Raw genomic sequence first — 12,550 nt, forward strand, 5'->3', positions numbered from 1 at the left:
GTTTCAGGGTTTGGTTCTTTCCGAGTCTGGTACACTCTCGGAAATTTTCAGCATCATCAGATATCTTTCCTTCCCTTCTTATTATTTTTGCCTCTTGCTCATTAATTTGTGTCATTTGTTTTGTTTCAGTTGGAAACCACTTCTTTGGTAGCCAATCTCTATTCTCTAAACAAGAGGACTTTGTTGTAATCCCTGAGTGACTCTTGGTTTGTTTGATGGGAGGAATGGCTTTCCTTTATCCAAATGCTCTCTCTCTCTCTCTCCTTTTAATCAGTGCGAGGGTCCAGTTACTGAATCCCCCACATTGTGAGATCCCCACCGTTCGGAGGTTTCCCCAGCCACTAACCAATACACAAACTCTCCCTTGCCACGGCTTTTCAATCTGTTTCAGAGCCGAGGAACTGAGTTTTTCTTCTGTATTCCTGGTGTCGGAGTTTCCGTTTCACACCAACATTGTGATTAAAAACCTGCAAAGCCTCTCAACTTTCACTCAGAGCCAGCCCGGTCGCCAGTTTTTATCCTCGTTGTGTGGGTGTGATGGTTTCTGATTTGACAACAAGGAAGAGGGGTTTCTGAGGTGCCACACTGCGGGTTACAAACAAACCAACGCAGCTTTATTTACAAACTGTTCCCCAGTTGAAATCCAACACGGAAGAGATAAATGCGCACAGTGATGTCACGGCGTATCAGTCATGTGACCATGGTTAGCCAGGGTCAGCCCTGCTGCCTCACAGCGCCAAGGGCCCAGGTTCAATTCCAGCCTCGGGTCACTGTCTATGTAGAGTTTGCACGTTGTCCCCATGTCAGCGTGGGTTTCCTCCGGGTGCTCCGGTTTCCTCCCACACCCCAAAAATGTGCTTTTAGGCTGACTGGTGTTAACAAATTGTCCCTAAATTAGACCCCCCTTAATCTGGTGCACATATAATTCTCTAAATTTGCACCCCTTTATTGTGGAGTCCAAGAGGCTTAGACAAGAGTTGTAGGTAGAAGGAGGATGGGAATGAGGTGCTCACTGAGTGTTAAAATGGGCAGCACGGCTTGTAGGGCTGAAGGGCCTGTTTCCCGTGCTGTGTTGTTCTTTGTTCAATTCCAGCCTCAGGTCACTGTCTGTGCACATCCTCCCCGTGTCTGCGTGGGTTTCCTCCGGGTGCTCCAGTTTCTTCCCACAGTCCAAAGATGTGCGGGTTAAGTTGATTGGCCATGCTAAATTGCCCCTTAGTGTTTGGGGACTGGGGGGTAAATATGTGGGGTTAGGGGAACAGGGCCCGGGTGGGATTGTGGTTGGTGCAGACTCAATGGGCCAAATGGCCTCCTTCTGCACTGTAGGGATTCCATCACTTGACACATTAATTTACAAAACAGAATAATTTCCATTTGTGGGGGAGACTAGAACTCAGAGCCACAATATAGTCGCTAATAAATCCAACAGGGAACTCAGGAGAAACCCCTTTACCCAGGGAGTGGGGAGAATGTGGGACTCATTCCCACGGGGAGTGGGGAGAATGTGGGACTCGCTCCCACGGGGAGTGGGGAGAATGTGGGACTCGCTCCCACGGGGAGTGGGGAGAATGTGGGACTCACTCCCACGGGGAGTGGGGAGAATGTGGGACTCGCTCCCACGGGGAGTGGGGAGAATGTGGGGCTCATTCCCACGGGGAATGGGGAGAATGTGGGACTCGCTCCCACGGGGAGTGGGGAGAATGTGGGACTCGCTCCCACGGGGAGTGGGGAGAATGTGGGACTCACTCCCACAGGGAGTGGGGAGAATGTGGGACTCGCTCCCACGGGGAGTGGGGAGAATGTGGGACTCGCTCCCACAGGGAGTGGGGAGAATGTGGGACTCGCTCCCACGGGGAGTGGGGAGAATGTGGGACTCGCTCCCACGGGGAGTGGGGAGAATGTGGGACTCGCTCCCACGGGGAGTGGGGAGAATGTGGGACTCGCTCCCACAGGGAGTGGGGAGAATGTGGGACTCGCTCCCACGGGGAGTGGGGAGAATGTGGGACTCGCTCCCACGGAGAGTGGGGAGAATGTGGGACTCGCTCCCATGGGGAGTGGGGGAAGTGAACAGTATCGATATAGTTGAGGAGAAGCTGGATAAACACACGGGGGGAGAGGAATGGAAGGAGATGTGATTGGGTGAGATGTAGAGATCGGGGTGAGACTTGTGTGGAGCATCAATACTAGTATGGAACAGTTGGGCCGAATGGCCTGTTACTGAGCTGTAAATTCTCTGTCGTTGTGAGATTACAGACAGTGAGATGATAGGACAGAGACTGATGGTGAGTTCTACTCTATTTACTGTAAATTCATGTCACTACCTTCTGTTGCTTTGACCCCGGGGAGGTGATTCCAGCTGTTCAGTTCCGGGAGATGTACATCCTCCTTTTCCCACTTAAACGTCTCCCGTTTCTTTTTGTTTGTTATTCCCATTCTCTCCGGATGGATGGAACACTCAGATCTCTCAGTTTGAGGCTAAGGAAATGAAGAACAGGCTTGTGTTAATGTTGTTTACTGATCCGGAATATTCCACACTGGATCCCCAAACTCTGGAGTGAACTACAGCTGACTGATTCCAGCAGTAACACACTGCCCTGAACCTGTTCAAAGCTTGGGGATCTGTGACCACACAGCGAGGTGTCAGGAACAACGACTCAAATGGGGACAGGAGACAGGGACTTTGGCCAGTGTGGAGAGACTGGAGAATCTGGGGTTGTTCCCCTTAGACCCTGACCCCTCACTCTGACCCTTACCCATCTCTGACCCTGACCCTCACCATCCCGTTAACTCTAACCCTCACCCCTCACGCTAACCCTAACCGTAAGACTAACCCTACCATATTGACCCAAACAGGGGCCTCAGTGGCGACGAGGGGAATTTCACAGTAACTTCTTTGCAGCGTAAGCATAAGCTTACTTGTGACAAATGAATAACCTTTAAAAAAGAACTTTAAAACTTTAAATCCTAACCCAACATGAATAAAAATGGAAAGCTCCGAGGGGTACAGGAAGACAACAAGTCACAATCTAAAGGCAAGGAGCATCACAGGGGCAACAAGGATTGGACATGAGACAGAGACAGAGCAACAGGAACCGGAGACATGTTCTATCTCAGTCCAACCCCAAAAACCCAACCCTGACCCGAACCCTAACTCTGACCCTCACCCCCACCCTAACCCTAACCCTGACTGTCACCCTGACCTGAACCCTAACACAAGAACATAAGAAATAGGAGCAGGAGTAGGCCATCTAGCCCTTCGAGCCTGCCCCGCCATTCAAAAAGATCATGGCCGATCTGAAGTGGATCAGTTCCACATTCCCGCTTTCTCCCCATAACCCTTAATTCCCCTGTCTATCAGAAACCTATCTACCCGTAACTTAAATATATTTAGCGAGGCAGCCTCCACCACTTCAACGGGCAGAGAATTCCAGAGATTCACCACCCTTTGAGTGAAGAAGTTCCTCCTCAACTCCGTTCTAAACTACACCCCCCTTATCTTGAGGCTGTGCCCTCTAGTCCTGCTGTCCTTTCTGAGTGGGAAGAATCTCTCTACCTCTACCCTATCCATCCCCTTCATTATCTTATACATCTCCATAAGATCCCCCCTCATCCTTCTAAACTCCAACGAGTACAAACCCAGTCTATTCAGTCTCTCTTCATAGTCCAACCCCCTCATCTCCGGTATCAGCCTAGTGAACCTCCTCTGCGCTCCCTCCAAGGCCAATATATCTTTGCGCAAGTGCGGTGACCAAAACTGCACACAGTACTCCAGCTGCGGCCTCACCAGTGCCCTGTACAGTTGCAGCAAGACCTCCCTACTTTTATATTCAATCCCCCTCGCTATGAAGGCCAGCATCCCATTCGCCTTCCTGACCACCTGCTGCACCTGCAGGCTGGGTTTTTGCGACTCATGCACAAGGACCCCGAGGTCCCTCTGCACCGTCACCTGCTGCAGTTTTTCGCCACGTAAGTAATAATCCTTCCTACCATTATTCCTACCAAAGTGGACCACCTCACACTTGCCAACATTAAATTCCATTTGCCATTTCCTGGCCCATTCGCCCAGCCTATCTAGATCCTTCTGCAGACTCTCCACACCCTCCGCACAATTTGCCGTTCCCCCAATCTTGGTGTCATCAGCAAATTTTGACACCCTACACTCGGTTCCCTCCTCCAGATCATCTATATAAATGGTAAATAGCTGAGGCCCCAGCACCGACCCCTGGGGCACTCCACTAGTCACCAACCGCCAATCCGAATAGCACCCATTGACCCCCACTCTCTGCCTCCTATTTGACAGCCAATCCTCTATCCACGCTAACACCTTACGCCTCTGACCCTCACCCTAACTCTGACCCTCACCCTCACTCTGACCCTCACCTTCACTCTGACCCTCACCCTAACTCTGACCCTCACCCTCACTCTGACCCTCACCTTCACTCTGACCCTCACCCTCACTCTGACCCTCACCCTCACTCTGACCCTCACCCTCACTCTGACCCTCACCTTCACTCTGACCCTCACCCTCACTCTGACCCTCACCTTCACTCTGACCCTCACCCTCACTCTGACCCTCACCCTAACTCTGACCCTCACCCTCACTCTGACCCTCACCCTGACCCTCACCCTCACTCTGACCCTCACCTTCACTCTGACCCTCACCTTCACTCTGACCCTCACCCTCACTCTGACCCTCACCCTAACTCTGACCCTCACCCTCACTCTGACCCTCACCCTGACCCTCACCCTCACTCTGACCCTCACCCTCACTCTGACCCTCACCTTCACTCTGACCCTCACCCTAACTCTGACCCTCACCCTCACTCTGACCCTTACTTGCCAATTGAACTATTGCAGCTGGGAAGGAAGTGACCCCTAATTAGCCAATAACTGGACACAGGGTTAAAGGTCAGAGCGGTGGGTTACGCTGGGCCTGGCCTCCCTCCTGTGAAATAGAGGACAGGTTGGGTGTAGTCTGGGTGGGTTGCGGGGGAGAACGGTTTGGTGTTGGGGGGTGGAGAGGGTGGGGTGGGGGGTAACGGTCCGGTGGGGGGTATGGGGGGGGTATGGGTTGTCCGGGAGAGCGGTAAGAAGGCCCCCGGTGAAATTTTACACATTTCACCTGCTCCACACCTCCAATCCCACCAATGGGACAACAGGACATCCTGTCCAATGAGCTGTTGTGATCTGAAAAGGGGGCGGAATCTGATTCAATAATAACTTTCCAAAGGGATAAATACTCAAACAGGAAGAAGCTGCAGGAAAAAGAGAGGTGGGTAGGACTAATTGAATAATTCTTGGAAAGGGCTAGCACAGGTGTGATGGGCCCAATTGCCTCTTTCTGTGCCGTATGTTGTCCAGTTATTTGATTGTTAATAATTTAGAGTTTGGATGCCACTTGCTGCCTGAATGAGGTACTGCATCTTCTAGCAGCAACACCTTAAAAATTTAACAACAATATAATTCCAGGTATTTTTTATTGCATGTTAATTCCACCATCTGCTGTGTCGGGATTCGAATCCAGGTCCCCAGCTGAGTTTCTGGATTAATAATCTAACGAGAATACCACTGGGCCATCGGCTCCCCTATTTGAATGCTCTGAATGCCCCCTCCTCCCTATCTCTGTCACCCCCCCCCCCCACCGAACCTCCACCACCACCTTCTCGAGGGCAGTTTAGGATGAGCAATAAAAATGCTGTGTCCGGAGCGGAGCCCAAATCCTGTGAAATAATCTTTAAAAGACCACCTCCAACTCCAACCTCACAACCCTCTGAAATCTCCACATTCCCGCTACTCTGACCTGTCTAAAAAGCCCGATTTTAATCACCTCACCATCAGAAACCAGCTACCTGGGACCAAGTTCTGGAATTCCTTCCTTAAACCTCTTTGGGGTGACACGGTAGCACAGTGGTTAGTACTGCTGCCTCACAGCTCCAGGGACCCGAGATCGATTCCCGGCTCGGATCCCTGTCTGTGTGGAGTCTGCATGTTCTCCCCGTGTCTGCATGGGTTTCCTCTGGGTGCTCCGGTTTCCTCCCACAGTCCAAAGATGTGCGGGTTAGGTTGATTGGCCATGCTAAGAAATTGACCCTTAGTGTCCCGGGATGTGTAGGTTTGAGGGATTGGTGGGTATAATATGTAGGGATATGGGGGTAGGGACTGGGTGGGATTGTGTTCGGTGCAGACTCGATGGGCCGAAGGGCCTCTTTCTGCACTGTAGGGTTCTATGGGTTGGTGCTACATTGCCCCTTGGTGTCTCAGGATGTATAGGTCAGGGGGATTAGCGTAGTGAATATGTGGGATTATGGGAGTAGGGTCCAGGTGGGATTGTGATCAGTCCAGACCCGATGGGCTGAATGGCCTGTTTCTGCACTGTAGGGATTCTATGATTCTGTCCGGGTCTCTCTCTTGTAAAAGTGGTTGGTCACCTGCGTTGATATCTCCTGACTGTTTGATGATACCTGTTGTTTGGGCTATGTTAAAGATGGGATGTAAGTACAGGTTGTTGAGACAGTCACACCTGAACACTTGAGGTCCTTCAGCAGAACTTGCACTGCTGGACCTGGCCAGCAAGTGGCAGCAGAGTCCATGTTATAAATGGGGCAGATTCGGATTGAGAGTTTAGACGGGAATGATTTAAATCCACCAGGGAACAGCACAGCAGCGGGAGGAATGAAATGGTCAACTCATTCTCCAAGAATCCTGCACACCAAAAGTGCCACTGACAAATGATCCAGAAACACAAGTTTGAAACTTACTGCAGCAGCCAGGGAAATTTAAATCCAGTTATTTAAATAAAATGTAAAGAGTATCAGTAAAACAGCCACAAAATGATTGCATTTTTAGAAACCCGCATTGTTTACCTGGTTTTTAATCTATTCACAGGATGTGGGTGTCCCTGGCTGGCCAGCATTTATTGCCCATCCCTAATTGCCCCTTGAGAAGGTGGGAGTGAGCTGTCTTCTCAAATCGCTGCAGTCCCTGAGGTGTAGGTACACCCACAGTGCTGTTAGGGAGGGAACTCCAGGATTTTGACCCAGCGACAGTGAAGGAACGGTGAGATATTTCCAAGTCAGGATGGTGAGTGACTCTGAGGGGAACTTGCTGCTGGTGGAGTTCCCAGGTATCTGCTGCCCTTGTCCTTCTAGATGGAAGTGGTGGTGGGTTTGGAAGGTGCTGTCTAAGGAGCCCTTGGTGAGTTGCTGCAGTGGATCTTGTAGATGGTACACACGGCTGCTACTGAGCGTCGGGGATAGAAGGAGTGAATATCTAAGTTGGTGGATGGAAGGGAAGGAATTCTGCCGTCCTTACCCGGTCTGGCCTACATGTGACTCCAGACACACAGTGAAGGGGTTGACTCTGAACTGCCCTCTGAAACAGCCAAGTGAAAGTCTCATTTCAAGGAGATTTGGAATGGGAAGCGAACACTGACCCTGCCAGTGACACCCGCACTGAGAAAACACACACTGGAGGGATTACTCCGCTGGGAACTGGCCGGAAACTGTTCTAGTGAACTCCTGGAATTCCCTTCCCGGTACAGGGGAAGAGTTAGCGATGGCAGAGTGAGTACTCAGTTTGATTGTGTCAAACATACCTGGCTGTTCAAGTAGATGCTGAAGAAATTGGATGTGAGAGGTTGCTTCAATATTCCCAATGGATTTACAGGCTTCTTCATCTTACCCTGAAACCTGATGGGATAAACATGGGAAAAGATCCTGGTTTACAATCTCATCGGTCAGGAGAGGATCCCTCAGTCCCTTGGTCACCTGCGAGACCCGGCATTTCGGAAGGTTGATTCCGAGTTGCTGGAGGTCAGGATAGAGCCTCCCCGCCCCCCCACATCCCCCCCTGCAAGCCCCACCGCACCCCCCCCTCCCAACCCACTCCCCGCCCCCCACCCCCAGCTCCCTGCCGCCAGGTTAGACCTCAACAGGAATAGAGCAAGGAGAAGGCGGAGGACAGATTGTGAACTCAATCACTCACTGACTCATTACAACCCCCCCCACCCACACAAAATTAAAATACCCCCCAGAGAGTGTGCCCCTATCAATGCCACAGATAACATGGCTCGGACAGCACGGTGACACAGTGGCTGGCACTGCTGCCTCACCGTGCCAGGGACCCGGGTTTGACTCCCAGCTCGGGTCACTGTCTGTGTGGAGTCTGCACCTTCTCCCCATGTCTGCGTGGGTTTCCTCCGGATGCCCCCACACTCCGAAAGACATTCTAATTAGGTGAATTGGCTGTGCTAAATTGCCCCAAAGTGTCAGGGGGACTGGCTAGAGTAAGTATGTGGGGTTATGGGGATAGGGCCTGGGTGGGACTGCGGTCGGTGCAGACTCGATGGGCTGAATGGCCTCTTCCTGCACTGTGGGGATTCTATGATCTTTGGTCTATGACCAGTTGTGGTCAATGCTGAGAAAGTGGAAGGTTATTGGCTCCCAGTTTGGGAACTCCTCCTGTTTCCCAGTCCATCCGAATGGGGAAGAGAACAGCATTGGTGCCAGTCTGGTTGTCAGGACTCACCCGAGGGTGTGCTGAGCTGAGATGCCAGAGCTGAAGAGCTTGGTGGGGTTTGCAGCAATGGGAGGGATGACGGTGCCAGCCGGTGACCTGGGATGTTCAGAGTTGGACTTCTGCTCTTTCCCCAGTCCCTGGGGTGTGACCTTACTCGGCTCCAAGCCCCGGAAAGTTCCACCATCCACAAGGTTCTCCTCCAAAGCTCTCACTTGTTTCTCCAACTCCACCTTCGAGACTCTTGTCTTCGGTAGTTTACTGTCAGGCTTGTTCCTCAAGTCCACATCTTCACCCTGCTCTCCGAGAAGACGAGGAAATGTTATTCCAATCCCCAAGCTCACTGCTAAGAGAGGACCACACGGGACACTGCAGCAGGCAGCAGGGAGGACTGGTCTACAGTAACATCCATACGGTGCAGAAGCAACCCAGCAAATCTGCACTGAGTCACCCAGGCCCCATCCCCATTACCCACATTCTCAATCTCCCTAACCTACACATCATGGGACACTTTAGCATGGCCAATCCACCTAACCCACAAACCTCTGGACTTGTGGGAAGAAACCGGAGCACCCGGAGGAAACCCACGCAGACACGGGGAGAATGTGCAGACTCCACACAGACAGTGACCCAAGCCAGGAATGGAACCTGGGTCCCTGGCGCTGTGAGGCAGCAATGCTAACCACTGTGTCTCTGCCACACCCCTTTGTTGTTCAGTGTTAATGTTGACAGACTTTCTGTGAGTTTTCACACTGTAACTTGCTGCATCTAAAATATTCAGAAGACCCCAGGAATCTGGAACTCGTGTGAACAGAATAAATAACTGTGTGTCTCCTTAACAAATGAAGTTGTCCATTCCTTACTGAGCTCCCAGATTGTATCAGTTAGAATATTTAATTCAATGTTCAGACATTGGTAGAAAGAACCATAAAGGGGAAAAAAAGTCAGGATTAATAGAGCAGTAAGAAAAGTTAGAAGGAGATTTTTAATTTCCATGATTTTACTCTTTAAAATCACCAACAACAATTAAAACCTGATGGAATGAGAATCCACGGGCAGAATTCTCCAGCTGCGCTGGTCCAAAAGCTGGAAATTCCTGCCCGGCTGTCAATGGGGTTTCACATTCTCCGCAACCCACCCGTTAAAATTCCCGTGGGGAGCGGGATGGGGGAATTCTAGCTCACATTTCTAAAAGTCAGTTTTCAGCACCAGAGAGGTTGTTTGGCAGTAATTAAGGTCAGGGGTTCCCAATGAGGTCTCAGAGGTAGTATTTGGGGCTTCCTGTTCCGAGGTGATAACGGTGTTTATGGACAGGAGACCCTGGCGAGGCAGACTGGTCTTACTCACAGCTTTCTGTCACATCTCTCAGGGTGGACGGTGAGCCCTCTTCAAGCTCAGAGACGCCTTTAAGACTGAGTGCCCAGCTGCCCCGATGATTATCCAGTGTAGGCAGTAGGTGGACCTCAGTGCCTGACCTTCCACAGGAGGAACAGCAGGTGGCGTGTCTGAGCCGGGACAGTGAGCGGCAGCTTCAGATCCCACCATCCCTGTTAGGGGTGGGGGAGAGGGGCCGGGGCAGGGGGGCAAATGTGGGAGGGGGAAGAGGGGCCACACCATCCTCTTCCCCCTCACTTTGTTTAACCTCATCAGCAAAACCTCCCGTCCTTTCCTCTGTGTGGACATGGGAGAACCAACCAGGCCTGACCTCAACAAGGGTCATGTATCAAGACGAGCAAGGCAAAGATTTTGGCCGGGATTTTCCAGCCCCGCTTGCCCCAAAATCCCACTCCGAGGTCAACGGACACTTGAATGGTCTGCCCCTCCCCCCTCCTCCTGTCCACTCCGATCCCCGCGGTGGGAGAACGGGAAAATTTGCCTCTTTGTGCTGAATACAAGTTTCTTGCGTTATGTTTGATGTGGAACCCCTCAAGTTACACAAAACCGTGTCCTTCTCCAACAGGGAGAGAGGCCCAAAGTTCCTCGTCACTGATGGTGATTGAAGACTAGTTGCAGTGGAAGATTTTCATTTTGTTTGTGAATCGATTTGTTTTGTGTTCACACATTCCCAGCAGGAATTCACGGCCAGAAAACACCCACCGTCACACCTGACTTCTTCCGCTCTTCTGATATCTCCTCCAGATCCTTCTTGCTAATGTTGGTCCTCTTGGGGACTGGGAGATAGTCTTTCGATTCCTTCTGATTGTGAAGAATAACCTCCCGGGTAAATCTAGTTCCAGACACAAGATCAGATCAAATGGAATGATGTAGAAATTACAGCTCAGAAATGGGTCACTCAGACCCTTCTCGCCGCTCCCACCCTATCCACACCGTTCCATTCCTCCCCCAGCCCATGTCTTTAAAGTGAGACATTGAAACAAGACCCCACTCAAGTGGATGTCAAAGACCCCCCGGACACCATTCCAAAGGGCAGGGGAGTTCTCCCTCGCTCACCGGCCAATCCTTACCCCTCAATTAAGATCAGCAAAAACTGAATGTCTGGCCCTTATCACAATGCCCTTTGAGATACTGGCCACAAACCAACAACAACTTACATTTATGTAGCATCTTTAATGAAATTAAACATGTCAAGGTCTTTGCAGCAGTGATTATCAAAAGAATCACAGTGGAGGAGGCCATTCAGCCCATCGTGTCTGTGCTGGCTCTTTTTCAAATCACTCTAAATCTGTGCCCTCTCATTCTCAATCCATTTACTAACAGGGTTCTCACTATCTGCTCTCTCCCAACCTCTTCCTGATTTTGAACATCAGGATGAAAGAATCTGACACAGATCCACACGGGGAGATGTCAGGACAGGTGATCAGGGAGGTTGGTATTAAGCCTTTAAAGTCTTTGAAGTAAAGTTTATTTATTAGTGCCACAAGTAAGGCTTACATTAACGCTGCAATGAAGTTACAGTGAAAATCCCCAGGGGCCTGAGAGGAGTGCAGAAAGCCCAGGATATATCCGGATTACTGACTCCATCCCGGTCCCTGGGAACAGTCCGAGGTGAACCCAGGTTTGATCCTAAGATGAACTTTTGACTTTTTGCATCATCTCTAAGATCGTCTACTTCCAACTCCTTAACATCACCCCCGGGGGGGGGGGGGGGGGGGGGAGGTGGGAGGTGATGGGGGGGGGGGGAGGTGGTCACAGCTCCTCTTCCCTCTGAAACCCACGTCCACGGCCTTTGTTACCCCCCAGCCACACTCGACCATTCCGACACTGCCCCCTGCTCTCCCACTGTCTGACCTCCATAAAGCAGAGACCATCCCAAACCCTGCGGCCTGGGTCCCAACTCACAGCAAGTGTGATTAACTCCCGTTCTGTACTCACTACCTACACTGGCTTCAGCTCAAGGGATGTCTTGATCTTAAAATTCTCAATCTTGATTGCAAATCCCTTCATAGTCTCTCTCCTCCCTATCTCTGTAACCTCCTCCAGCCCCCTACACCCTCTCCCTATCTCTGTAACCTCCTCCAGCCCCCTACACCCTCTCCCTATCTCTGTAACCTCCTCCAGCCCCTACACTCCCTCCCTATCTCTGTAACCTCCTCCAGCCCCTACACTCCCTCCCTATCTCTGTAACATCCTCCAGCCCCTACACTCCCTCCCTATCTCTGTAACCTCCTCCAGCCCCTACACTCCCTCCCTATCTCTGTAACCTCCTCCAGCCCCTACACTCCCTCCCTATCTCTGTAACCTCCTCCAGCCCCTACACTCCTCCCTATCTCTGTAACCTCCTCCAGTCCCTACACTCCTCCCTATCTCTGTAACCTCCTCCAGTCCCTACAGCCCTCCCTATCTCTGTAACCTCCTCCAGCTCTACACCCCTCCCTATCTCTGTAACCTCCTCCAATCTGATAACCCGCCACATTTTATATTCTCCTTTCATTCTGGTCTATTATGTATCAGCGATGTTTATCTCATCAGCACTGATCGTCTGTTCAGTTGACAAGGCCTCGGGTTCGGGAACTCTCTCGCTCCCCCGCTCTGTGTCTCTGTCACACTTTCCTTCTTAAAGACCCCCCCTTAAAAC

At 51.2% G+C, this 12,550-nt stretch overlaps 1 protein-coding gene across 1 annotated transcript in view; it reads right to left on the reverse strand.

Moving 5' to 3' along the window:
• The window catches only part of LOC145348000 (cyclin-dependent kinase-like 2), a 56,447-nt gene that overhangs the window by 8,302 nt on the left and 35,595 nt on the right, over positions 1 to 12,550 (reverse strand). Inside the window, exons 8-11 of the mRNA XM_080196086.1 lie at positions 10,612 to 10,741; positions 8,527 to 8,810; positions 7,595 to 7,688; positions 2,322 to 2,475 (exon numbers count right to left, since the gene is read on the reverse strand). Of these exons, the coding sequence (XP_080052212.1) occupies positions 2,322 to 2,475; positions 7,595 to 7,688; positions 8,527 to 8,810; positions 10,612 to 10,741 (662 nt within the window). The remainder of the gene's footprint in view (positions 1 to 2,321; positions 2,476 to 7,594; positions 7,689 to 8,526; positions 8,811 to 10,611; positions 10,742 to 12,550) is intronic.

This window comes from Carcharhinus amblyrhynchos, chromosome 1 (assembly GCF_965287045.1).
Source record: "Carcharhinus amblyrhynchos chromosome 1, sCarAmb.v2.hapA, whole genome shotgun sequence".
NCBI lineage: Eukaryota > Metazoa > Chordata > Chondrichthyes > Carcharhiniformes > Carcharhinidae > Carcharhinus > Carcharhinus amblyrhynchos.